General features: G+C 42.7%; 1 protein-coding gene across 3 annotated transcripts in view; it reads left to right on the plus strand.

The window, feature by feature from the left end:
- BBS9 (Bardet-Biedl syndrome 9) overlaps positions 1-24,175 on the plus strand; it is a 434,574-nt gene that overhangs the window by 187,459 nt on the left and 222,940 nt on the right. For all 3 annotated transcript variants that reach the window (XM_033930592.1, XM_033930593.1, XM_033930591.1), the window contains exons 13-15: positions 6,591-6,693; positions 14,645-14,749; positions 22,360-22,500. In XM_033930592.1, coding sequence (XP_033786483.1) covers positions 6,591-6,693; positions 14,645-14,749; positions 22,360-22,500 — 349 coding nt within the window. The remainder of the gene's footprint in view (positions 1-6,590; positions 6,694-14,644; positions 14,750-22,359; positions 22,501-24,175) is intronic.

Consider the following 24,175-nt stretch of genomic DNA (forward strand, 5'->3'; position numbering starts at 1 on the left):
AGACCTAAAAAGGGACCTGAACAAACTGGAGGAGTGAGCAAATAAATGGCAGATGAACTTCAATGTAGAGAAATGCAAGGTCATGCATATAGGGAAAAAGAAGCTGATGTTCAGCTATAAAATGGGGGGATTAGTACTAGGGGAAAGTAACCTTGAAAAAGACTTGGGTATGCTGGTGGATACAACAATGAAGTCAACGGCACAATGCGCGGCAGCCTCAAAGAAAGCAAACAGAATGTTGGGTATTATTAAGAAGGGTATTACAACCAGGATGAAGGAAGTCATCATGCCGCTGTATCATGTGATGGTGCGCCTGCATCTGGAGTACTGTGTCCAATATTGGTCACCGTACCTTAAGAAGGACATGGCGATACTTGAGAGGGTTCAGAGAAGAGTGACAAAAATGCTAAAAGGTATGGAAAACCTTTCATACGCAGACAGGCTAGAAAGGCTGGGGCTCTTTGCCCTGGAAAAGCGGAGACTCAGAGGAGACATGATAGAGACTTTCAAGATCATGAAAGGCATAGAGAAGGTAGAGAGGGACAGATTCTTCAGCCTATTGGGAACCACAAGAACAAGGGGGCACTCGGAGAAATTGAAAGGGGACAGGTTTAGAACCAATGCTAGGAAGTTCTTTTTCACTCAGAGGGTGGTGGGCACCTGGAATGCACTTCCGGAGGTTGTGATACACTACAGGGTTTTAAAGAAGGATTGGATAAATTCCTGAAGGATATGGGGATGAGGGATACAGATAGAGGTAGAGATAGGATTATGAAAGAATATAGATAGAAGCATAAAGGGGAATAAAGGGTTTTAGACAAGGATCACCTTACAGGTCAGGGACCTGATGGGCCGCCGCAGGAGCGGACTGCTGGGCGCGGTGGACCTCTGGTCTGACCCAGCAGAGGCAACTTCTTATGTTCTTAAGTATTGCCCGCAAGTTAATTAATTAGCGGCATGAGGCTTTTTCCTCCTTGCAAGAGAGAGACAGAGGGAGACAGCTTCAAATTAAGAGCTAGATGCACTAAAGTCAGCGCTCGTCTAACGATCATCGCTAAACCTGTTTTGACTGGTTTAGTGACAATCAGATTTGCTGACCTGAAGCACAAAACCGCTCACCACGTGGTTTTGCGCACGATTACTCATTCTCTGATCCAGCCATGCAAATACGGTCATTAATATTGAAATGCTATGTAAACTAGCAGAGCAATTGATGCTCTAACATGGCTTCCTGATGTACAAAAAAAAGTGATCACTTTTAGCAATCCATAAAAAGGAACTGGTCAAGACCAGTCACTTATCTGTCTTACTGATACAAATTAATGTATTTATAACATGCCATACTTTTTTTTTAATGGGCACAAATGCTGTGTATGTGTTATACATGCACCGTATCTGCCCCGTTAAAAAAAAGGGAGCTGAGTCTCCCTCCCGATGATGAGCTCCCCCCCCCACCCCGGACAATAACTGCGGGTCCCTGAACCCCTCTTCCCCCCCAACAGACAGGAGGGATGCCCATTCCCTCTGCTATTGCAAAACAAAATTCTGTGCCAGCCAAAATTGGCAGGAGGGATGCCCCCCTGCACTAGGCACCCTCCTCAAAACATCTCCTCCCCCTTCCCCCCCTCAAAAAAGGAAGGAGGGATGCCCACTCCCTCCTACCACCTCAATGTACTGTTCTCCCCCCCCATCTTTGGGTGGTGGAATGGGGTTGATGACCACTGGGGGAGTAAGGGGGGAATTGTGCCTTAATCCCCCAGTGATCATCTGGTCAGTTCGGGCAGCATTGGGGTACTTAGATGCAACTAAAACAGATCTAACTGTTCGTCTAGGATGTCCTGAGAAAACTTTGATTATTGCTGCAGGACGACCAGTCAAAGCCTGCCCGATGTTCGCCCATAACACACCTCCCAACACACCCCTTTGAGCTCTGGACACACAGCAATCTAGAAGTGCTGCTGGATGTCCAGAAAGTCAGTTTTGATTATCGGCACTTGGACATCCTGGCTATTAGGACATCTAATTGCTGACTTGGGCTGGTTTCTAGATGCTTCAAAATTTTGATTATGAGCCTCTTAGTGTACAACAGCTTCATAGCATTTCTAAACTCTGCTCCCAGTCCAAACCTCAAACAGGTACCTTTGCTGAAACGTCAAAAATTTTCTCTGTGCAACACAACTACAAGAGAAGGACAATTCTAGGCCTTTGCCATCTCAATAGAGGCGATCACCCTTTTCATATTCATCACTATGTATTGTCTTTTGACAAACGCTACCTGTTGGGCAGCAACTAGATTACAAGAATGAAAGCCAGCCTAGATGCCAGAAACTAGATCAATTATGGTCGAAATTTAACAGCAAAATAGGCCAATAAGATTCTGGCCTCTGATGGTCCTTACCCTCTTATTATGTGCCTCAACTCTTAAGTCCCCTGTGCCACAACATACTTAATACTACTATTTACCTAACTTATAAGGGTTCAAGAACCTGATTAAGTAGTAACTTATAAAATTCTCTCCCAATCCCATCTAATAGCGGGCCAAGTGGATTTCACAATTCAGCTTATTGGGATATTCTACATTTCTACTGTTCTGTTATAGCTTGGGATAACTGTACTTGTATTAGGTCAGTGGTCTCAAACTCAAGCCCTATGCAGAGCCACATTTTGGATTTGTAGGTACTTGGAGGGCCTCAGAAAAAATAGTTAATGTCTTATTAAAGAAATGACAATTTTGCATGAGGTAAAACTCTTTATAGTTTATAAATCTTAACTTTTGGCTATGTCTTAATAATAATTGTAATTTATAGCTAAAGAGACATATGATCAAGAAACTGTTTTATTTTAATTTTGTGATTATGATAAACATACCGAGGGCCTCAAAATAGTACCTGGCGGGCCGCATGTGGCCCCCGGGCCGCGAGTTTGAGACCACTGTATTAGGTGCACACCATTTTATCTCCTGTAACTCACTCAGCATAGAAGGATGCATGCAATTCTTGAAAGACCTCCTGAATTCAATATTTTCCATTCCCTAGTTTGCAAAGCCAATACAGATGTTTCCCGAACCCCCTTTGAGGATTCTAGCCATCATCTCGTCTCACTTGGCTTATTTCCAAACTGGAACAGCTTGTATATATAGAAGAAAAGTGATATGTTTTTTGTTTGATGGAGGATCATATTAAATGCTATCTAGCCTGCAACATATCCCATTGCCTACCTCATTAGGTGTTCCAACTGGAGCAGCTGTCTGTTGTTTTCCTTGCATTTCATAACCGCATATGTAATAATGACCACCCTCAGGAGCAACTGCACCATTCCCAGAGCAGCCCAGAAGAAGTTCTATGCTCTAGAAAAGGCTACCATTGAGCAACCAGGAACTCCCTAAAATTAAGTTATACAGTAAACTGGGAAATTACCACAGATCTTCCCATCCTATACCCTTCCCCCAAGCATTTAACATCGACCAAAACATTGCATGAGCATTAACTGACTGCCCAAATGGCCCTATAGTCATCTCTGTAATAAGCTCAAACACCCTTGAGCCCACCAGCATTTATCAATTCTTAATTGTACCCCATGAGCTCATGATATACAAGAACAGTCCATCAGATGCAGAATGCTATGCATCCAACGAGTCCAGTATCTGAATAGTTCCCTCCCAATTTATGCCCTCTCTCTGGGATCCATTATGGAGCTGCTGCTCTATAATGCTGTAAGTCACTTACCATGATCAACTTTACCATATCTGTCCTTCTCAATGTTCATACCAAAGAGTTTATGAAACTTATATTGTATATATTTAGTACATGCATATTATATTTTTCTCCTTTACTACCAAATCCCTCCCCCACTCCATTAGACCTCTTATCATATGCTTACTTGCAAAAGACACTGTGTCATGCAGCAGTATTACCACCCAGCCTTTTTTGCCCCAAAGGATTCCCCAAAACCTAAGCCACACAATTTCCCATGCTTGATATTATCTAGTAAGCAGCGTAATGTGCTAACCTCTGCTCTTAGGTGCTCAAGAATAATGATAATTGTACAAATATTTCCAGTCACATTGTTTATTAAAATTTAACAGAAATCTCGATTCGAAAGGTATTTGTACAATAGAGCCATATATAGCTAGGCGTGTCAAAATGCATCTTCCTTGAACAACATGAGCTTGGGGAACCCATGCTACTAGGTTGACTTATATACTTTCACAGTGACCAGTTTGACATCACTCCTTATCAACCAATCAGCCAACAGAGGCTGGCCTTATGTTGAACAAAGAAATTCCTTTTAACCTAATTACCAGGCTCAAAGAAAAGTTTTACAAATTATATTTTTGTGAACACTTTCTCTCTCAGTAATTCTTTAAAAAGTTAAAGCAAACCAGCCTTTTGTGTCTGGAGAACTCTTGCTTTGGAAAAACTGACAGTTTCAAGTTTGACTGACAAACACCCAAGAAAGAAAAGAAAACTCAATTCCTATGCTGGAGGTCAAACTAACTGACCTTTGTCTACCCTGGGCCTTTAGAGGGTTTCCATGGTAACCATTCCTTCAGCCTTATCCTAACGAGCTCCATATGTTGCTCTCTTAAAGTTTTTTGAATCTTGTAAATGTAAAAAGTTTGAAATTAAGTACAAATCATTCCATCTCACATATTCTCACACATTCTAACAGACATAGGGATCCCTTCAGTCACACACACCACACGGTCATATTGCAGTCATATTCCATTCTCGAAAGGTTTGCTTTTCTACCCAGCAGTGGAATGCCAGGAACATGTGTTATCACTCAAGTTCTGAGGTTTCTCCTATTCAGACAAAGGACACCAGAAACCCAGGCTTTTAAAGCGGGAAACTAAAATATGTTTTAGACAAAGAAACAAAGAAATACTGAAGAGAGAGATAGAAATAGATTAATGTATTATATATACATATATCTAATGTCCCCCATGGCCTTGCTTAATTTAGCAAAGTACATAAGGAAAATATTATTATACTTTTCCTTCTTAATAACCCCTAGTGTTTTCCTGTTTATCTCTAGTTTTTTTTCTGGCCTTTGCTGCAATCCATATTCAAATTTTTATATCTTTGTGTACCAAAATGCTTCATAGGCTTCTAATTGGGTGTGGCCTTAACTATTACATGTGCATTACTAGCTAGATTTACCCAGAATCATATGAAAAGTTGGTAACTTATATGTAGAAAAAAAAATCTACAACGTATTCAAATTTTTTTTCTTGCACACTATCCATTTCACTGCAGCATGCCACAGCCCCCCCTGTCTGTTAAGTGCCACTACTCACTAGGTAAGTTTCCCACAGCAAGACTATAACTATCTTTTGCCAGAATTTTGTAGCACTTAATAGGGAAACCCCACTCTGTTATATTCTATGAAGTACACCTTTAACCTTTTTTCATAGCCCCTGTCCTGTGCCCTACAATATTTACCAGTTTTTAAAGGGGCACCCTTCCCAGAGTAGTTTTACAAAGGATTATAAGCTCATAATTATGTTCACTGCTTAGGTCCTTAGTTGGTAAAGGTGGAATATCAAATCAATAAATAATAGTACTAATATGATGCCTTTACAAACTAGATACAGGAAATCTAACTGTGTGTATTGGGAACTTGGGTATCATGATATAAAATTATCCTCTGCATCTTCAAAGGATGATATCTGGCAGTAACATGGTTTAAACAAGACTTTTGCTTTCCAGTTAGGAAAAATGAACTCTTGGTTAAGTCCTTTGGTTCTACAAATGCATTCATATTATGTCTTCAGAAAGTTCTTGAGAACATATTTGTTTGATAAGTTTGTACCGTGATTATTGTTTTCAACCTTGTTTATGTGGGCTTCACTGATTGTACAGTTCTTCTTGATTATGAACCGCCTGAAACTTATGGTTAGGCGGTATACAAGAATAAAGTTATTGTTATTATTATTAATTGAACCCAGACATTACAAAACCAAACAAAATTAGACTCCTTAGACGGTGTGAAATGGGGGAGAGTTGGGTTGGGTAGGGAGGTATGAGGGAAAATAGAAAATCAATGTTTTTTGTATAATGAAGTTCATTGAACACTCTGAAGGTGTATTTGTTGAAATGTTTTTTGAATTATTGCAATTCAAGACTTGAAATATATATAGTTACCTTCTATAGAGGTAATTCTATAAAGAGCCATCTAATGTTAGATGGCAAAGCATGTAAATATATGTATTTTAGTCATTTTTATACATAAGTGGGTTCCTACGTGTAGAAATGACCTCGTATAGAATGAGTGGAGTTTGGGTGGAACACACATGTATGCATGTGAATTACAAAACACTGTTATTGACATGCTTTCATACATACATCTAAGTGCCAGCATTTACATCAGCTGTAGGGCTGGTGTAACTAGTTGTGCATGGATGTACATGCATTTTCTGGCTCTTGTGCTAGTACAGGGAATTAGGGACTTGCTTTTCTTTTTAGAATAGGTGTAAAATAGGTGCTATAATTAGAAGCTATAGGCACCCTTTTATAGAATTACACTCTTGTGTTTTGAATAAAAATAATATTGTTCTATACTAAGAAATTATTTTTTCCTTGCTACAGATCATTATTCGGAGCAGATTGGTTGTGCAGAAAACCAAAGTATCTGTATGTGTACAGCTCCCTTTAGCTGTTACTCGGGACCAGTTCATCTTTGATTCAATAGGTAAATTTATCTTTTTTAATTGAAAAGCTACCATGAAGTGATTCAGTCTGCTGCACATTGCAAAGGTGTAACTGAGTATTGATACAAATTGCTTGAATCAACTCCCAGATGCCTCAGTTTGTTTTCTTCTATTTTATTTAAATTCCTTTATATATTACATGTGTATTAAATCATGCCCTTTGTTGCCTTTGCAGTTTCTTCCTGTTTCTTTGGATTTATTGGACCTTGTCACCCTGCTCCTTTATTCACAACTATCCCAATGTGCCTAACTTTGTGCTAGATTCACTAAGGGAACGGATCCGATCCGTGAGGGTTCTGATCCGTGTCTATGGGGCTGATTCACGAATCACCCTCATGCAAATGAGGGCGATTGGAATCACGCCCCCAACTAAGCGCCCGGATCGCTTTGTAGCGATCCCGACGTATGCGCAGACCATCTGTAGTCCAGCGAGCTTGTAGTTTTGACCCTCTTTAAACCCGCAGGTTAAAACCATGGGCTCGCCCTGCGGGGGATGGCCAGGGCAGCGCTCGGGGTAGAGAGCAGGAGAGTCTGGGGCAGAGCAGGCCGGCAGAAGCAAATTGGCAGAGAGTCGGGACAGGGAGCAGGAGAGGAGATTCGGGACAGAGCAAGTCGACAGAAGAAAATCGCGGCAGAGAGCTGGAAAGTCAGAGTAGACAGCAGGCAGAGAGCAGGAGATGGCAGTTGGAAAACATGAATGACTGGTCCCCAGCAGTCGCTTGTTTGTGATCGGCCAGCCCAGTCGATGTTGCAGGGTTTTTGTTAATGAATCGCTGCCTGCCTACATTTCAATGCCGTTCCCGCTCATTTGCATGCACAGATCAGAGGATGATCGGGACAGAGGTTAGTGAATCGGATCGGAGGGAAATCAGGTCGCAAAGGGGTCGCAAAACGATCGGTTCACGATTGGTTTGCTTAGTGAAGCTAGCCTTTTGTCAGTACTGTACATCAACAGTCCTTCAACCAGGGCCATGCATCATAGTATCTCTTTCATAATCGCTGCAATTATGGTCAAGTAGGCCAAACACATGCCTGTATTATAGGCATTATCACTTCTACTAGCAATAAAAGATAGCATAAATGCTCACGCCTAGATTGTTAAAGAGCAAGGGCTTAGCTACCATACCACACACACCCATAAAATAGTCATTTTCTCATATATATGCCCTTATACACACATATATGACTAGTTGGTTGTTTGTTTAGCTCCGGCATATTAAACGGAGTAAATGTTTTTCATGGTACACTAATTGGAGCAATGCTTTTTGCAGTGCATTATAATTGAAATTATAAAATTGCACAACCAACAAAAAATTATATTTGAGAGTTATTTATTTAAAGTTCTTTTAAGATATGTATTGATAATTGTAACAATGGTGAAACTAAAGTAGATAGAATAGACTTGCTAATTGAAGCGATGAGTGTGCTTGTTTTTAAGTGCAAATTAACTCAAAACACAGCTCAATAGTTAACAAGCAAATCACCATCTGCAGTTGTTCTCTTTTTTCGATTTAATTTCTGTCAGCTGAAAATCCAAGTTCACAAAGATAAGAAGATCCAAATGGTAACAAAGCCTTGATTGCTTAGTTGCTCAAGTTAGGATAACTACTGCATAAAAAAATAAAATAACACTTAAATTATTTGCTGTTAGTTTTCATGTGAAAGAATGCTTGTCTGGGTGGTTGTATCCTTATGCAAAGCAACAAAACCAGAGAAGACAAGGGGTCCAACTTCGTCTGCAGTAAAAAACCAACCAGAGCAAACAAACCAAAACTGCAGGCTTGTACACGATGCAGGCAAATTTTATTGTGACAAATAAATCATATCTAAAAACCTTTTACCAAGCGAGGGACCCAACATGGTCCGTGTTTCGGACAACCTTCATCAGGGGTCCATGGTAAAAAAGGAGAAAAGAAAAAATTGTCACAGAAAAAGCTGGAAAGATAACGTTAGATGTCATGCCGAAAGTCGCAAATTACTGTAGATAATCGCTGGTATTTTCTCTGTTGCTAGTGGGCTCACAATGGAGGGCTAAGCGACTTGCCCAATGTCATAAGGAGAACTGAACCCAGTTCACCAGGATCCAAAGTTAGCTGCACTAACCATTAGGCTGCTCATTTTCTCAACTGCTTCCTTCTGCATCATCATCCTTTTAGAGGTTTTCGGACAGGCCTAGAAAAAGGTACCCACTATTCTCAAAGGTGTGGGTTTACTTATTCTTCCCAACAGGCACAGTCCCAGTGCTCCCATCGTTGCCAGCAGTGTACCCTGTAGGCCTAATTGGTTCCCCAGTCAAAGCAGGGGATGTTCTTTTGACTGGCTCCAGTAAAGCATAGCTGCCATTTCAGTAGCCATTCTGGACAACCTGCCAGCTGGGGAAAGGCTGAAATTTTCCAAGAAAGGTGGCCTCTTGTAACCATCAATCAGTAGGTTCTCCAATTTGTCTGCCATAGTTACACACTCCATTGACATAATCAACCTCCAAATTGCTCACCAAGAACATCTTATCTCAGCTCTCTAAACAAGGAAGTGCTTGCAGAGGACCTCTATACCCTTCTGAAGGCCAATGTGGTTGAATTTGTTCCACCAGAGGAAGAAGGGGGAGGGGAAGGTATACTTCGTTGTGCTCAAATAAAAAGGGGGAATCTTGTCCTATCCTAAATCTCAGAGGCCTGAACAAGGTCGCGGTCAAAAAAAAGTTGTGGTGCTTTCCCAAGGAACCCTTCTCCGCATGATTTGGGAAAACGATTGACTGTACTCTCCAGACTTGAAGCATGCCTATTCTCATGTTCAGATACTTCCCAGTCAAATGAAGTATCTAAGGTTTCACATAGGGAAACACTACATCCAGTACCACATTCTTTTACTTGGCCTTGCATCAGCTCCTAGGGTGTTTACCAAAAGTCTAGTGATAGACGAAGTGTCACTATGCAGGTTGGAAATTCATGTGTTTCTTTACTTGCACAATTGGCTGATCAAGAGCATATCAAAAGAGAATGCTCAGGAGTTCATGAGAACTATTCAAGTGTTGGAGCTACTAGGATATGTGATGAACTACTCCAAGTCAGTACAGCAATTGGCGTTCATTGGCGCCCTGCTAGGCACAGTGCAGGCTTGGGCCTACCTGCCACATGTATGAACGGTTCATGCCACAGGTATGGACAGATCATGGATACTCTCGTTTAAATTCTTTATTCATTTTTTATATCAAATACAAAGTGCAAACACATGAACATTCAAGTAACATACCATATTGCATTCTATTCCAACAATAAAATATAAAACTGTTTTATCCCCCCTTCCCACCCTAACCCCCCCCCCCACCTGGATATGTATAATGTTCATTCATGAAACAAAGGGAAATAATAGTAGTAATAATAATGATAATAGTTCATATTCATATCTTACAATATTTTGTTAACGGGCCCCAAATTTCCTTAAATTTACTATGATGTCTCAACTGTAAAGAATTAATATTTTCAAACTTATAAATTTGGCATAGAGATTCCCACCAGAAACTATAATTTAAGTTATCCCAACTTTTCCAGATGGCACTGTCATCTTGATGTAGGGACATTAGATCACAGTTCTTCAACTGCTGGTCCGCAAAAAAATCTTGTCGGTCCGCGCCGCAAGGAAAGGTGCCGGCATCAGCTGACTTGCAATTTCCTGTTGCCGTCGCTGTGCCGGGACTCCTGCCTTCTCTGGGACTCCTGCCCCGTATGCTTCCTGCCCTGTCTCCGCACCTCCAGACCAGCAGCGGCAGCTCTGTGTGCTTTTAACTTCGGCACAGAGCTGCCCCTAATCAATAGTTTAGCGCGGTTTCATGAGGCAGCCTCGGGGCCTTTGCTAGGCCGGCCCGCTTCGATGATGCGATGTGGGCCGGCCTAGCAAAGGCCCCGAGGCTGCCTCATGAAACCGCGCTAAACTACTGCTTAGGGGCAGCTCTGTGCCGAAGTTAAAAGCACACAGAGCTGCCGCTTGCCTCAAGACTCTTGGGCCGCTGAAGGAGGGCAAAGAGCAACTGTCCTGGAGGTTTCCCTTCCTCTCACCTTTGCAGGTCCCTTTTTTTTTTTTTTTCTAAACGGCAACGGGCCCCAGCATGACATCAAGTAAGTTCCACTGTTCCTTGCAAGCGGTTCTGCTCGGCCAAAGCTTCCCCTCTGACATGAGCCACCCTCAGGGGAAAGAAAGTGACTCGCAAAGGTGAGGGGAAGGGGGGCAGATGATGGAAGTTTGGGAGGGGGGGGGAGAGAGAGAGAAGGGGCAGATGATGGAATGGAGGAGATGAGAGAGAGAAGGAGACAGATGATGGAAGTGAGAAGAAGGGAGAGAGAGCAGAAGGCAGATGGATGTCAGTTGAAAGGGGAGAGCAGATGCTGAATGGAAGTGGGGAAAGAACACATACTGGATGGAAGGAGAAGATAAATAAAGTGGGAAGAAAATAGTAAGATAATGGAGGGGTGAGGGAAAGGGGTAACAAGCTGTGGGTAGACACAGTGAAAAGAGGGAAACAGGACTAAATAGTAAGAAATAATTTAATTTAGATGGAGGCAGAAAATAGAAAAGGAAGACCAGAAAAGAAAAGGGAAGAGAGAGCAGAGAACAATATCAGGTCTGAGTGGAGGAAATGAGAAGAAAGAGATGCTAAAAACCACAGGGGGGAGGGAAGGACAGAGATGCCAGACCATGAGGGGAACAGAAGGAAGATGATGGATGCCAGACCAAATTGGGGGGGGGAGGGCAGGAGGAGAGATGGCAGGGAAAAAGACAGACAGTGAATGGAAGGGGCAGATGCTGGACTGAAGAGACAGAGAAGGTTATCATGCCGCTGTACCGGGCCATGGTACACCCTCACCTGGAGTACTGCGTCCAGCACTGGTCACCGTACATGAAGAATGACACGGTACTACTCGAAAGGGTCCAGAGAAGAGTGACTAAGATGGTTAAGGGGTTGGAGGAGCTGCCGTACAGTGAAAGATTAGAGAAACTGGGCCTCTTCTCCCTCGAACAGAGGAGATTAAGAGGGGACATGATCGAAACATTCAAGATACTGAAGGGAATAGACTTGGTAGATAAAGACAGGTTATTCACCCTCTCCAAGGTAGGGAGAACGAGAGGGTGCTCTCTAAAGTTAAAAAGAGATAGATTCCGTACAAACGTAAGGAAGTTCTTCTTCACCCAGAGAGTGGTAGAAAGCTGGAACGCTCTTCCAGAGGCTGTTATAGGGGAAAACACCCTCCAAGGATTCAAGACAAAGTTAGACAAGCTCCTGCTGAACAAGAACGTGCGCTGGTAGGGCTAGTCTCAGTTAGGGTGCTGGTCTTAGACCAGAGGGCCGCCGCGTGAGCGGACTGCTGGGCATGATGGACCACTGGTCTGACCCAGCAGTGTCAATTCTTATGTTAGGGCAGACGCTGGATGGAAGAGAGTGAAAAGGCAATGAAAGCAGAAACCAGAGACGACAAAAGGTAGAAAAAAATAATTTTATTTCTATCTTGTGATTCAAATATATCAGATTTGAAATATGTATCTTGCTAGACATAACTGGGGAGTGCAAAGCCCAGGCAGTGCTTCTTTAGCTTCCAGCTGGCTTAGGGCTCTCTCTGACCAGGGGGCAGGTGACCTAGTTCCACTCCCCTAACACCATTCCTGTCATGTGTGACTGTGGTATTCTGTTACATGATATTTGTGTAGCATTCTGTAATAATTTGGCTTATTCAATTTTCTTGATAGTAGAGGGGATATATGTGAAGGGGAGGGGAGTCGGGTTTTGTTGATCTTTGCCCTGTATTATTTGTATTTATAAAATGACAATTGTATAGAATATTGTTTCTTTTTATACTTTAATAAAATATGTTCAATATAAAATCATAACTATTTGAGGCTTGTGCGAATAGGATCAGATGGTTTGTGGGACCAAGCTCGCGGGGACGGGGCGGCGATGGTTTTTAAAAAAATTTCAGTCTTAGTAGTTTGCCGGTCCATGAAATAATTATTTTATTTCTGCCGGTCCATAGGTGTAAAAAGGTTGAAGAACACTGCATTAGATCATTTGCTCTATCATTGTCCCTTGATACTCAAATTCTGGAAATCCATTTGGGGTCAAATTATCACAATATTGGACAATCCACTAGCATTATCATATGATATAGTATTATTTGGAATGATTTTATTACCCAAAAAACCAATTAATGCAAATCAAAACAAATTGCTCCTCATCATGACAGGAGTAGCCATGCAATTGATAATGAAAAACTGGAAAAGTTGGGATCATGGATACTCTCATTGACATTGACGCTCATGTCCACAGCAGCCAGCAGGTCACAGATGTTGCACTGGTTAGGCCACATGGCCTTCATTGTCCATATCATACCTAGGGCATGCTTCAATTTGCGGGTTGCCCAGTGGACCCTAGCTTCCAAGTGGTCCCAAGCCATGGAAAACATAGTAGATGTCATCCAGATCACCCTGCAGTTTTCTCATACACTGCTTTGGTGGATGGTTTGGTCCAGTTTGGCACTGGGACTACAATTCTAAATGTATCCATCCCAGAAAGTGTTGACCATGGATATTTCCACACAAGGGATTTGGGCTGCCCAGGAGACCATGTTGCACATCAACCTCCTGGAGCTCCAGGTGATTTGGAAAGCTGTAAAGGCTTTCAGAGATCTGCTGTTGAACCAAATTGTAATCATTCAAATAGACTATCAGATTACTATTTATTATATCAGGCTTGTCCAAGTTCAGTCCTCAAGGGCTGCAAGGTAGACCAGGTTGTCAGGATAGTCCTAATGAGTATGCATGAGAGAGATTTGTATACAGTGGTTGTAGAGAGCATGCAGATCTCTGTCATGCATATTCATTACGGATATCCTGACAACCTGACCTGCATGCAGCCCTCAAAGGCTGAACTTTGACAAACCTGCATCATGTAAACAAGCAGGAAGTAGTCAGTATATTGACTTGTGCCACCAGTCGAGGAATAATGCTCTGAGCCACATATTTATTTATTTAAAAATTTATATACCACATATAACTATGTGGTTTTCATATCACATACATAAAATCTTGTTTCTCTGCGATTACCACTGGGGACGGGTTGGGGGGAACCCCCCCAGTGCACTGAAAACTCCCTTTTATCCCAGTTCGGGAGTTTTCAGTGTAGTGTATACATTTTACACTGAGGACAAGTTTCAATTTCAGCATGCATTGGGTTTCAAAGAATCAATATATTTATCATCATATCGGAAGTTCGTGCATTTGTAGGTATGTTTTTCACTCATAAGACTTTTAAGACTCCTGAGGCAGGCCAGTTGAGGCCGAAACACGTACATATTGAGTCATTTGAGTTTGAACTGTTCAGTTATTTGATGAATAAAGGACTTTTATGTTCACCAATCTTTTTAGGACATATCCACTCTTAGCCTTGCGACATACATGCACATACAACAGGATCATTATGGACATTACTCCACCCATCAAGACTTAGGTTAACAATTTTATCTTCTAGACCTGTTGGACATTGCTCCATCATATACTTTATCCAGCAGTTTCCATGCAACATCTACTCTGCTGGGTGGCCATATTAATGAAGTGTGGGGTTTCAATCAGATGGAAAAAAGTTTTTTGAATAAACAAATTGGGCAATTTTTTTTCATAAGTTTACCTCTTTTCTAATCTGCTGGTTTTTATCACAAACTTTATCTATGGTGGTTCCTGGATGGTTGGATTTTTCTTTCTTTTAGGTGATATATTATCGATATGTGATGTATATGATGTGACTGAAACACTATCATGGACAGATAATTCCGAAACTGTAGAACAGGAGGATGGTGATCTCGAAGGTGGATAGTTTCTAGAATGCTTTATATTGATGATAGATTCACCTAAACAAAAAAGTCAATGCTGTTATTTTATTATTCTTTTTAGAGCCTGGGGTACCCAAAGCTATGACTTTGTCTGTGTTTTTGAAGAAGAACTGCTCCCCAGCAGAGCTGGAAGGAAGTGTTGTGGTTTCCTTTAGTACACCAACAGGTAAGATGTTCCAAGAGATTTTTATCCAACTTCTGATTATTGTTCAAATGACTTAGTTAATTAAATTTGGATTTATAAACTGCTTAATATTCTGTACAGGACACAACAGCTAGCATAACATGCTAGAAAATGTTTAAGGCTAAGCTATGAGCATAAGAATATTAGACTAGCCATAGAGTCAGATTCAGGGTCCATCTAGCCCAATTTCCTGCTTCAAATAGTAGCCAATCCAGGTCACAAGTACCTGGCAGAAACCCAAATAGTAGCAACATTCCATGCTAATGATCCCCAGGCAAGCAGTGGCTTCCCCCATTTCTGTCTCAATGGCAGACTATGGACTTTTTCTCCAGGAATTTGTCCAAACATTTTTTTTTTAACTCAGATGTGTTAACCCAGTAACCACATCCTCTGGCAAGGAGTTCCAGAGCTTAACTATTCGTTGAGTGAAAAAATATTTCCTCCTATTTATTTTAAAAGTATTTCCATGTAATTTCATTGAGTATTCCCTAGTCTTTGTGCTTTCTGAAAGAGTAAAAAATCTATTCTCTTTTACTTGTTCTATACCACTCAGGATTTTGTAGATCTCAATCATATTCCTCTTCAGCCATGTTTTTTTCTAAGCTGAAGAGCCCTATCTTCTCTAGCCTTTCCTCATGTAAGAGGAGTTCTATCCTCTTTAACATTTTGGTCACAGTTTGAACTTTTTCTAATTCCATTATAACTTTTCAAAGTGACTGCATTGGTTCAGAGATCAAAGGTACTTTTCACCTGCAACCTGTGTACTAGTTTTCAAAGATCAAGAACATGCATACTTTTTTTGCTTTCAAACTTGCTGTAGGCACAAAGTATACATGGTCACTTAAACCTTATTACTTTACAAGTAGTTGTTCACAGAAAATATTGTACATAGAGATGATGTCATCACTTAGGAATCCTGTAGCCAGTCAGTATTTCTCAGTCTCCAGCAAGTGGTAGGCATCCTGTGCATCCTGTGGTGGTCTGATAGGACTTTATTCCCTCTTCTTTATTCAGCTATATATATATATATATATATATATATATATATATATATATATATATATATATATATATATATATATATATATATATATAAAAGAAACAGTAGCCTAGGGGGGTTTTCAAGGAAAAAAATGTTTTTATGGGTGTAGAATCCTTCATAAAATTTTATTTATGATGTTGTACATTGTTCTTTCTCTCATTTTGCTGCATTTGGCTACAGAGCTCAACCCTGAAGGTAAGTATCTTCATAGATTACAAAATAGATAAAACAGATGTTTCAAAACCTGTAACTTCACTAAGAGCTAAATCATGGGGTCTTGGTTCCAATTTTGTTTCATAATGCCCCAAATCCATGGCTGTTCTTATAACTGGATGAACTGGGGTGATGTTCCTGGACTCTGCACTTAGGGAGGGGGCAATCAGATGCTGTCTGAGCTAACTCAGGCATGATTTTACCTTAGGGTCTCAGCTCAGATCTCTCCCTCCTTCCTTCCATCAGCAGAAAAAGAGCAGCACTTCTTACCTCTGTGTGCCTCTTCCTCTGTCATCTTCAAGCTGAAGTCTCAATTGTGCAGGGTTCCTTAATCTTCAGGATAGTCAAACATCAAATTGAAGCCAGAAGAGGAGAAGAGAGGCCTACTGCAAAAAGCACTTCTGTAGAAGGAAGGGGTAAATAAATTATGCCATTGAGACTTCTGATCAGACACATATTTTCTCACACACACCTGCTCTAAATGAAATATAAATTTGTGTGTGTATTCTACCTGAACATGCATATGTTACAATGTAAGCTCATGTTTTATAACGCTGGGTCAACTTCACCCAAACTGTGCCCCCAGGAGCATATACACAGTGTCCCTCTGATACTTTTAACCACAGCAGTCAATGTTTTTTAAAACTGGCCCTTAAGGGTAAATATAAACCTGATATTTAGTGCCAATGCTCAGATATTGATTGGTGCTAGATATCTGGATTCTGTGCTGATGGGTGTAACTATACTATCTTGTTAGCTGTAATATTCAAGCTGTATATTCATTACTGTTTGGAGAATAATTTCTAATGGGATAGTCGGTTTGGGCAAGCAGTTCTACAAAATTTATTCTCTACTTAAATGCCAACTTACCCTCCAACCCTTTCAATTTCACCAGGCTCATGGTAGTTGTCAATAACCCTCTTCTCAGAGGTATGATCCTGGCAGCTTGAGAGTATAATGCCTGCTTGTCCTCTGAGAAATCAAAGTTACCTGTAGCAGGTGTTCTCTGAGGACAACAGGCATATGTTCTCACAACCCTCCCACCTCCTCTAGTTGGTTTCTTAGCTATCTTACTGAACTGCAGATCCTGCGAGCTCATGTCTGGCGGGAAGTCACCAGCAAGCATGCAGTATGGGCAGTCTTAAAGTTTTTAAAGTGACAGTACACTTTTTGATTGTCCATGCTGGGTTCCATGGATGTCACCCACATATAAGAATATATGCCATCTATCCTCAGAGAACACCTGGTACAACTGTGCTTTAACATAGATGGGTTTAAAAAAGGTTTGGAGAAGTTCCTGGAGTAAAGTCTATATTTTACTATTGAGACAGATGTGGGGGAAGCCAATGTTTGCCCTGGAATTGGTAGCATGGAACATTGCTACTGTTTGGATTTCTGCCAGGCACTTGTGACCTGGATTGACCACTGTGGAAACAGAATACTGGACTACATGGACCATTGGTCTGACTCAGTATGGCTATTCTCATGTAATTCATGACATGCACAATTTTTTGCTTAGCTTGCAAAATTGTTGCACAAGTTATATAATAATGATTTCTGCCTATTCTACTTTGGAAGTCAGTATCCTGCTTTCTTTGAAGCACTTTCAGCTGGGTGGAATGTAGGTGATTCTAGTCAAAGCTTGAGTTCTAGTGAAATTATTTGAGCCAGTTGATGGACTGATTTTTATTATTCATTTTCATCACAAATTTGTTTAACCCCTAATTTTCTATATACACTTCATAGTCATTGGGCATGTTCCGTCTGCGGAATCGGAAAGAAGTAGGGAGATTGTGGATGCCTTTCAAGAGGCTCTGCTCAGACAAATGGTGACGGAACCCACAAGGGAAAAAGCGATATTGGATCTGGTCCTCACAAATGGAGAGAGTATCTCTAATGTTCGAGTGGGTGCTCACCTGGGTAGTAGCGATCATCAAACGGTTTGGTTTGATATAACGGCTAAAGTGGAGAGCGGCCGCACGATACTTAAAGTCCTAGATTTCAAACGTACGGACTTTAATGCAATGGGAAAGTACCTGAAGAAAGAGTTGTTAGGATGGGAGGACATAAGAGAAATAGAAAGACAGTGGTCTAAGCTGAAAGGAGCGATAAAAATGGCTACGGACCTTTATGTGAAGAAAATCAATAAAAACAAGAGAAAAAGGAAGCCGATATGGTTCTCCAACCTAGTGGCTGAGAAAATAAAGGCGAAAGAGTTGGCGTTCATGAAATATAAAAAAAACCAAGAAGAGGAGAGCAGAAAGGACTACAGGGTGAAACTGAAAGAAGCCAAGAGAGAGATACGTTTGGCGAAGGCACAGGCGGAAGAACAAATGGCTAAAAATGTAAAAAAGGGAGATACAAATTTTTTCAGATATATTAGTGAAAGGAGGAAGATAAATAATGGAATTGCTAGGCTAAAAGATGCTGGGAACAAATATGTGGAGAGTGATAAGGAGAAAGCAAATGTGCTAAACAAATACTTCTGTTCTGTGTTCACTGAAAAAAATCCTGGAGAAGGACCGAGATTGTCTGGCAAAGTTACACGAGAAAATGGAGTAGATTCTGCGCCGTTCATGGAGGAGGGTGTTTATGAGCAACTTGAAAAACTGAAGGTGGACAAAGCGATGGGACCAGACGGGATCCATCCCAGGATACTAAGGGAGCTCAGAGAGGTTCTGGCGAGTCCTATTAAAGACTTGTTCAACAAATCTCTGGAGACGGGAGTGATTCCTGGGGATTGGAGGAGAGCAGATGTGGTCCCTATTCATAAAAGTGGTCACAGGGATGAAGCAGGAAACTACAGGCCGGTGAGCCTCACTTCAGTTGTTGGAAAAATAATGGAAGTGTTGCTGAAAGAAAGGATAGTGTACTTCCTTGAATCTAATGGGTTACAGGATCCGAGGCAACAAGGCTTTACAAAAGGTAAATCGTGCCAAACGAACCTGATTGAATTTTTTGATTGGGTGACCAGAGAGCTGGATCGAGGACATATGCTAGATGTAATTTACTTGGATTTCAGCAAAGCCTTTGATACAGTTCTTCATAGGAGGCTGTTGAACAAACTTGAAGGGCTGAAGTTAGGACCCAAAGTGGTGAACTGGGTCAGAAACTGGCTGTCGGACAGACACCAGAGGGTGGTGATTAATGGAAGTCGCTCGAAGGAAGGAAAGGTGACCAGTGGAGTCCCTCAGGGTTCGGTGCTGGGGCCAATCCTGTTCAATATGTATGTGAGTGACATTGCTGAAGGGTTAGAAGGAAAAGTGTGCCTTTTTGCAGATGATACCAAGATTTGTAACAGAGTAGACACCGAAGAGGGAGTGGAAAATATGAAAAAGGATCTGCAAAAGTTAGTGGATTGGTCTAATGCCTGGCAACTAAAATTCAATGCAAAGAAATGCAGAGTAATGCATTTGGGGATTAATAATTGGAAGGAACCATATATGCTGGGAGGAGAGAAGCTGATATGCACGGACGGGGAGAGGGACCTTGGGGTGATAGTGTCCGAAGATCTAAAGGCGAAAAAACAGTGTGACAAGGCAGTGGCTGCTGCCAGAAGGATGCTGGGCTGTATAAAGAGAGGCGTAGTCAGTAGAAGGAAGAAGGTGTTGATGCCCCTGTACAGGTCATTGGTGAGGCCCCACTTGGAGTATTGTGTTCAGTTTTGGAGACCGTATCTGGCGAAAGACGTAAGAAGACTTGAGGCAGTCCAGAGGAGGGCGACGAAAATGATCGGAGGCTTGCGCCAGAAGACGTATGAGGAGAGACTGGAAGCCCTGAATATGTATACCCTAGAGGAAAGGAGAGACAGGGGAGATATGATTCAGACGTTCAAATACTTGAAGGGTATTAACGTAGAACAAAATCTTTTCCAGAGAAAGGAAAATGGTAAAACCAGAGGACATAATTTGAGGTTGAGGGGTGGTAGATTCAGGGGCAATGTTAGGAAATTCTACTTTACGGAGAGGGTAGTGGATGCCTGGAATGTGCTCCCGAGAGAGGTGGTGGAGAGTAAAACTGTGACTGAGTTCAAAGAAGCGTGGGATGAACACAGAAGATTTAGAATCAGAAAATAATATTAAATATTGAACTAGGCCAGTTACTGGGCAGACTTGCACGGTCTGTGTCTGTGTATGGACGTTTGGTGGAGGATGGGCAGGGGAGGGCTTCAATGGCTGGGAGGGTGTAGATGGGCTGGAGTAAGTCTTAACAGAGATTTTGGCAGTTGGAACCCAAGCACAGTACCGAGTAAAGCTTTAGAGAGTTGCGCGGGGACAGAAATCCCACCCGTCCCCGCCAAAGTCCCACCCGTCCCCACCCGTCCCCGCGAGGAATCCCACCCGTCCCCACCCGTCCCCGTGAGGAATCCCTCCCGTCCCCACCCGTCCCCGTGAGGAATCCCTCCGTCCCCACCCGTCCCCGCGAGGAATCCCCTCCGTCCCCACCCGTCCCCGCGAGGAATCCCCTCCGTCCCCGCCCGTCCCTATAAACTTCAGAAATAGTTATTTCATTTAATTATGCTACTGAATTAAAGGCTCTGGTAGAAACCCATTTACAAATAAGCAAAAAGACTTTATTAATTTGAAAATATTAATTGGGAAGAATACATACTTTGTAAACGGGTTTCTACCAGAGCCTCTAATGTTTATAAATTTTTATCAACACAACTAATATACTACTTTATCCTGAAGCAAAAAAAAAAAAAAGAAATAGAATTCTTTTCCTACCTTTGTTGCCTGGTTTCTGCTTTCCTCATGTTCTCATTCAATTCCTTCCATCCACTGTCTCTCTTCCTTCTGCATCTTCCATTTGCTCTGTTACTGTGCCTCTCCCTTTCTTCCCCCTTCCAAATTGGTCTGGCACTCATCTTCTTCTCTCCGCTCCCCCCATAGTCTGGCATCTGTCTTCTTCCCTGCCAGCGTCTTCTCCCTACTCTCTCTTCCTCATTTCCTTTCAGTGTCCTTCTCCCCCCCCCCATCTTCCCCATGTCCTTTCAGCATCCTTCTCCCTCTCTTTCTTCCCCATGGCCTTTCAGCGTCCTTCTCCACCCCTTTGTCTTCCCCATGTGCTTTCAGCATCCTTCTCCCCCCTCTGTCTTCCAAAAGTGCTTTCAGAGTCCTTCCCCCCCCTTCCCATGGCCTTTCAGTGTCCTTCTCCACCCCTTTGTTTTCCCCCATGTGCTTTCAGCGTCCTTCTCCCTCCTCTGTCTTCAAGTGCTTTCAGAGTCCTTCCCCCCCCTCCTGTCTTCACCATGGCCTTTCAGCGTCCTTCTCCCCCCTCCTTCTCTACCGCCCCGGGTGCAGTACAGCCGGCCAGGTCCCCTTACTTTTGTGGCACTTCCCCGACCGACCGACAACAGCCCCGGTCCGACAAACCTCCCTGCCCTTAACCGCGAATCTAAATTACCTTCTTACAGCTGCTGTAAGAAGGTAATTTAGATTCGCGGCTACAGGGCAGGGAGGATTGTCGGACCCGGGCTGTTATCGGTCGGTCGGGGAAGTGCCACAAAAGTAAGGGGACCTGGCCGGCTGTGCTGCAACCGGGGCGGGGCGGGGCGGACCGCCCCCTCCCTTGGTAGCCACTCGAACCGCGAGGCTACTCTCCTTCTCCTTACCTGCCCTGCCTGCAGCACAGAGCCGAACGGAAGTCTTCCCGACGTCAGCGCTGACGTCGGAGGGAGGGAGGGCTTTGTTTAAGCTTTGTTTAAGCCCTCCCTCCCCTCCGACGTCAGCGCTGACGTCGGGAAGACTTCCGTTCGGCTCTGTGCTGCAAGCAGAGAAGGTAGGGAGAAGAAGAGCGACTGAGTACATCCAGCCCCGCAGGAGCCCCGCGACCCTCGGAGGCGTCCCCATGGGATCCCCGCGACCCTAGGGGGCGTCCCCACGGGATCCCCGCGACCCTAGGGGCGTCCCCACGGGATCCCCGTGACCCGAAGGGGGAACCCGCGGGATGCCCGCGGGTCCCGCGGGATTCCCGTCGTCCCCGTTCCCGTGCAGCTCTCTATAAAGCTTTGGATTCTTACCCAGAAATAGCTAAGAAGAAAAATTACAAAAAATAAAATAAAAAAAAATTTAAATTGAATCAGGTTGGGCAGACTGGATGGACCATTCGGGTCTTTATCTGCCGTCATCTACTATGTTACTATGTTACTAAGTACCTGTTTCCAGTTTTGTGGCTTCTGAAGCTTGTGGAGCCAAGAAAAGTTTAGTGAATTCCTTATAAATTTCTTCTGAAGTACAAGCAGTGCATCCTGCAGACCATGCCTTCTTGTATGATATATAATCAGTGCATTTACATAGATAGTCCTTATGAAGGAGATTGCTTTTCTTTATTTCAGGTGTTCCTCGAGTTGTCTTGTGCAAATTTCGATTGCCTCTGAGATTGGTCTGCTTACCAGCTCAGCCTTCAAAAATTGCAAATCATAAGTTAACTCTTGATACCAACCAACCTCCAGCCAATCTTGCTGTCCTGTTCCCAGGTAGGACACTTGATCTTGTTTGTAGTATGCTGTCATATTAAGAGCAGATATTCAGAAACTTTGGGTTTGTGTAGAAGAGGCAATTAATATAAATGTAAATAAATCATAACTAAATAAATAGGAGTGCTTATGAAATGTGAAGGCCAGAAGTGAGCAGAATGTCTATACAGTGAGAGGGTATTTTTCTAAGAGGATATCTAGACGAGAGAGACACAGATGTATATTGCACCCATTATACGAGAAATGCAACACATGCTTTTAAATTACCTCAGTGATAGTAGGTGCACATATTTATGCCTGCTTTAAAGCAGGTATAATTGTACATGCCTATATGCCAATAAGAATAGATGCTAATTTCCACACTACTACATCTATTTTCTGTTCCCAAGAATGCCTACAAGTATGTTATGTAAAACAGGCACTCTTTTTCTGGACAACTATTTATATGTTTAAAAATCATTTTTATTCAAGAAACTACATATGAACAAACAGAAGCCTTTTTTTTGGTAACCAACCAAAAAATGAATCTATATGAACTATTTTTACATATATATCCAATGTGAAAAAAACAAAAAACAGTACTAATATTATAAACATTTCCCCCCCTTTACATTTCTCTCCCGTCCTACCATCTTCCTCCCCCTTTTACCATCTAGGCCCTGATTCTCCAAAAGTGCATCCCGATTTTAGGCAGCTATAGGCGTCCTACAGCTGTCTAATCAGCCAATTGGGATGCACGTTTTTAAAAAAAATGCTCCCCAGGCAGGCCGCCTATATTGAAGGCGAGGCCCGCAAGACACCTAGGCCCTGATTCTGTATAGGACGCCCGGGAGAGGCGTACTATTCAGAATCGGCCTACACTAAAACCCTGATTCTGTAACCGGCGTCCATGTTACAGACGCTGGTTAGAGAATCGGGTTAGATTAGACACGGCCCACTATACTTATCGCGGCAAGGGATCTCTCTGCCGCTATAAGTATAGCGGGCCGCGGCCTGTCCGATCGGATGCCCCCCCCTCCGACACTACCGACCGCCCCCCCCGACACTAAAAACCGCCCCCCCCGACATTATCGATCTCCCTCCCACCCCGACACTACCGATCGCTGGCAGGAGAGTGTCCAATCCCTCCTGCCCGAATTCGGCACCTCCCCCGGCACTAACAACCCCCAAACCTCCAAACTAACCTGTTCTTCAGGCCAGACGGTTCTTGCCCGTCTAGCCGGTAAGCCCGCCTCGTCGAAATGATGCGGGCTCGCCCCTTCCCGGCCCATCCCGCCGAAGCCTAAGTCCTGATTGGCCCAGGCTCTAGAAGCCTGGACCAATCAGGCCTTAGGCATAGCGGGTCCGCCCATCCCCACTAAGTCTAAGGTCTGATTGGCCAATAGGATAAGTTGAATAGTTGAGTTTGAAATAAAAGATATGGGAGTATGGCCAATGATTGGAGAATAAGGAGCTAAAACAACTACGATGAATACCCCAGTCATTGACTACGACTACGCGTAGGCTCCATTACTGAGGCCGACTCCTGTATGTAAAATAGATTTTGCACTCAAAGATAAGTGGGAGGTGTGTGATTTATATGATTTTGTGAAGTAACTTTTGGCCATAAATCTTAAGTAGTGTTGTGACTTAATGATTAGAGAAGCAAGTTGTGAACCAGGGAAGCAAAGGTTAA

The sequence above is a fragment of the Geotrypetes seraphini genome, chromosome 2, assembly GCF_902459505.1.
Source record: "Geotrypetes seraphini chromosome 2, aGeoSer1.1, whole genome shotgun sequence".
NCBI classification, from domain to species: Eukaryota; Metazoa; Chordata; class Amphibia; order Gymnophiona; family Dermophiidae; genus Geotrypetes; species Geotrypetes seraphini.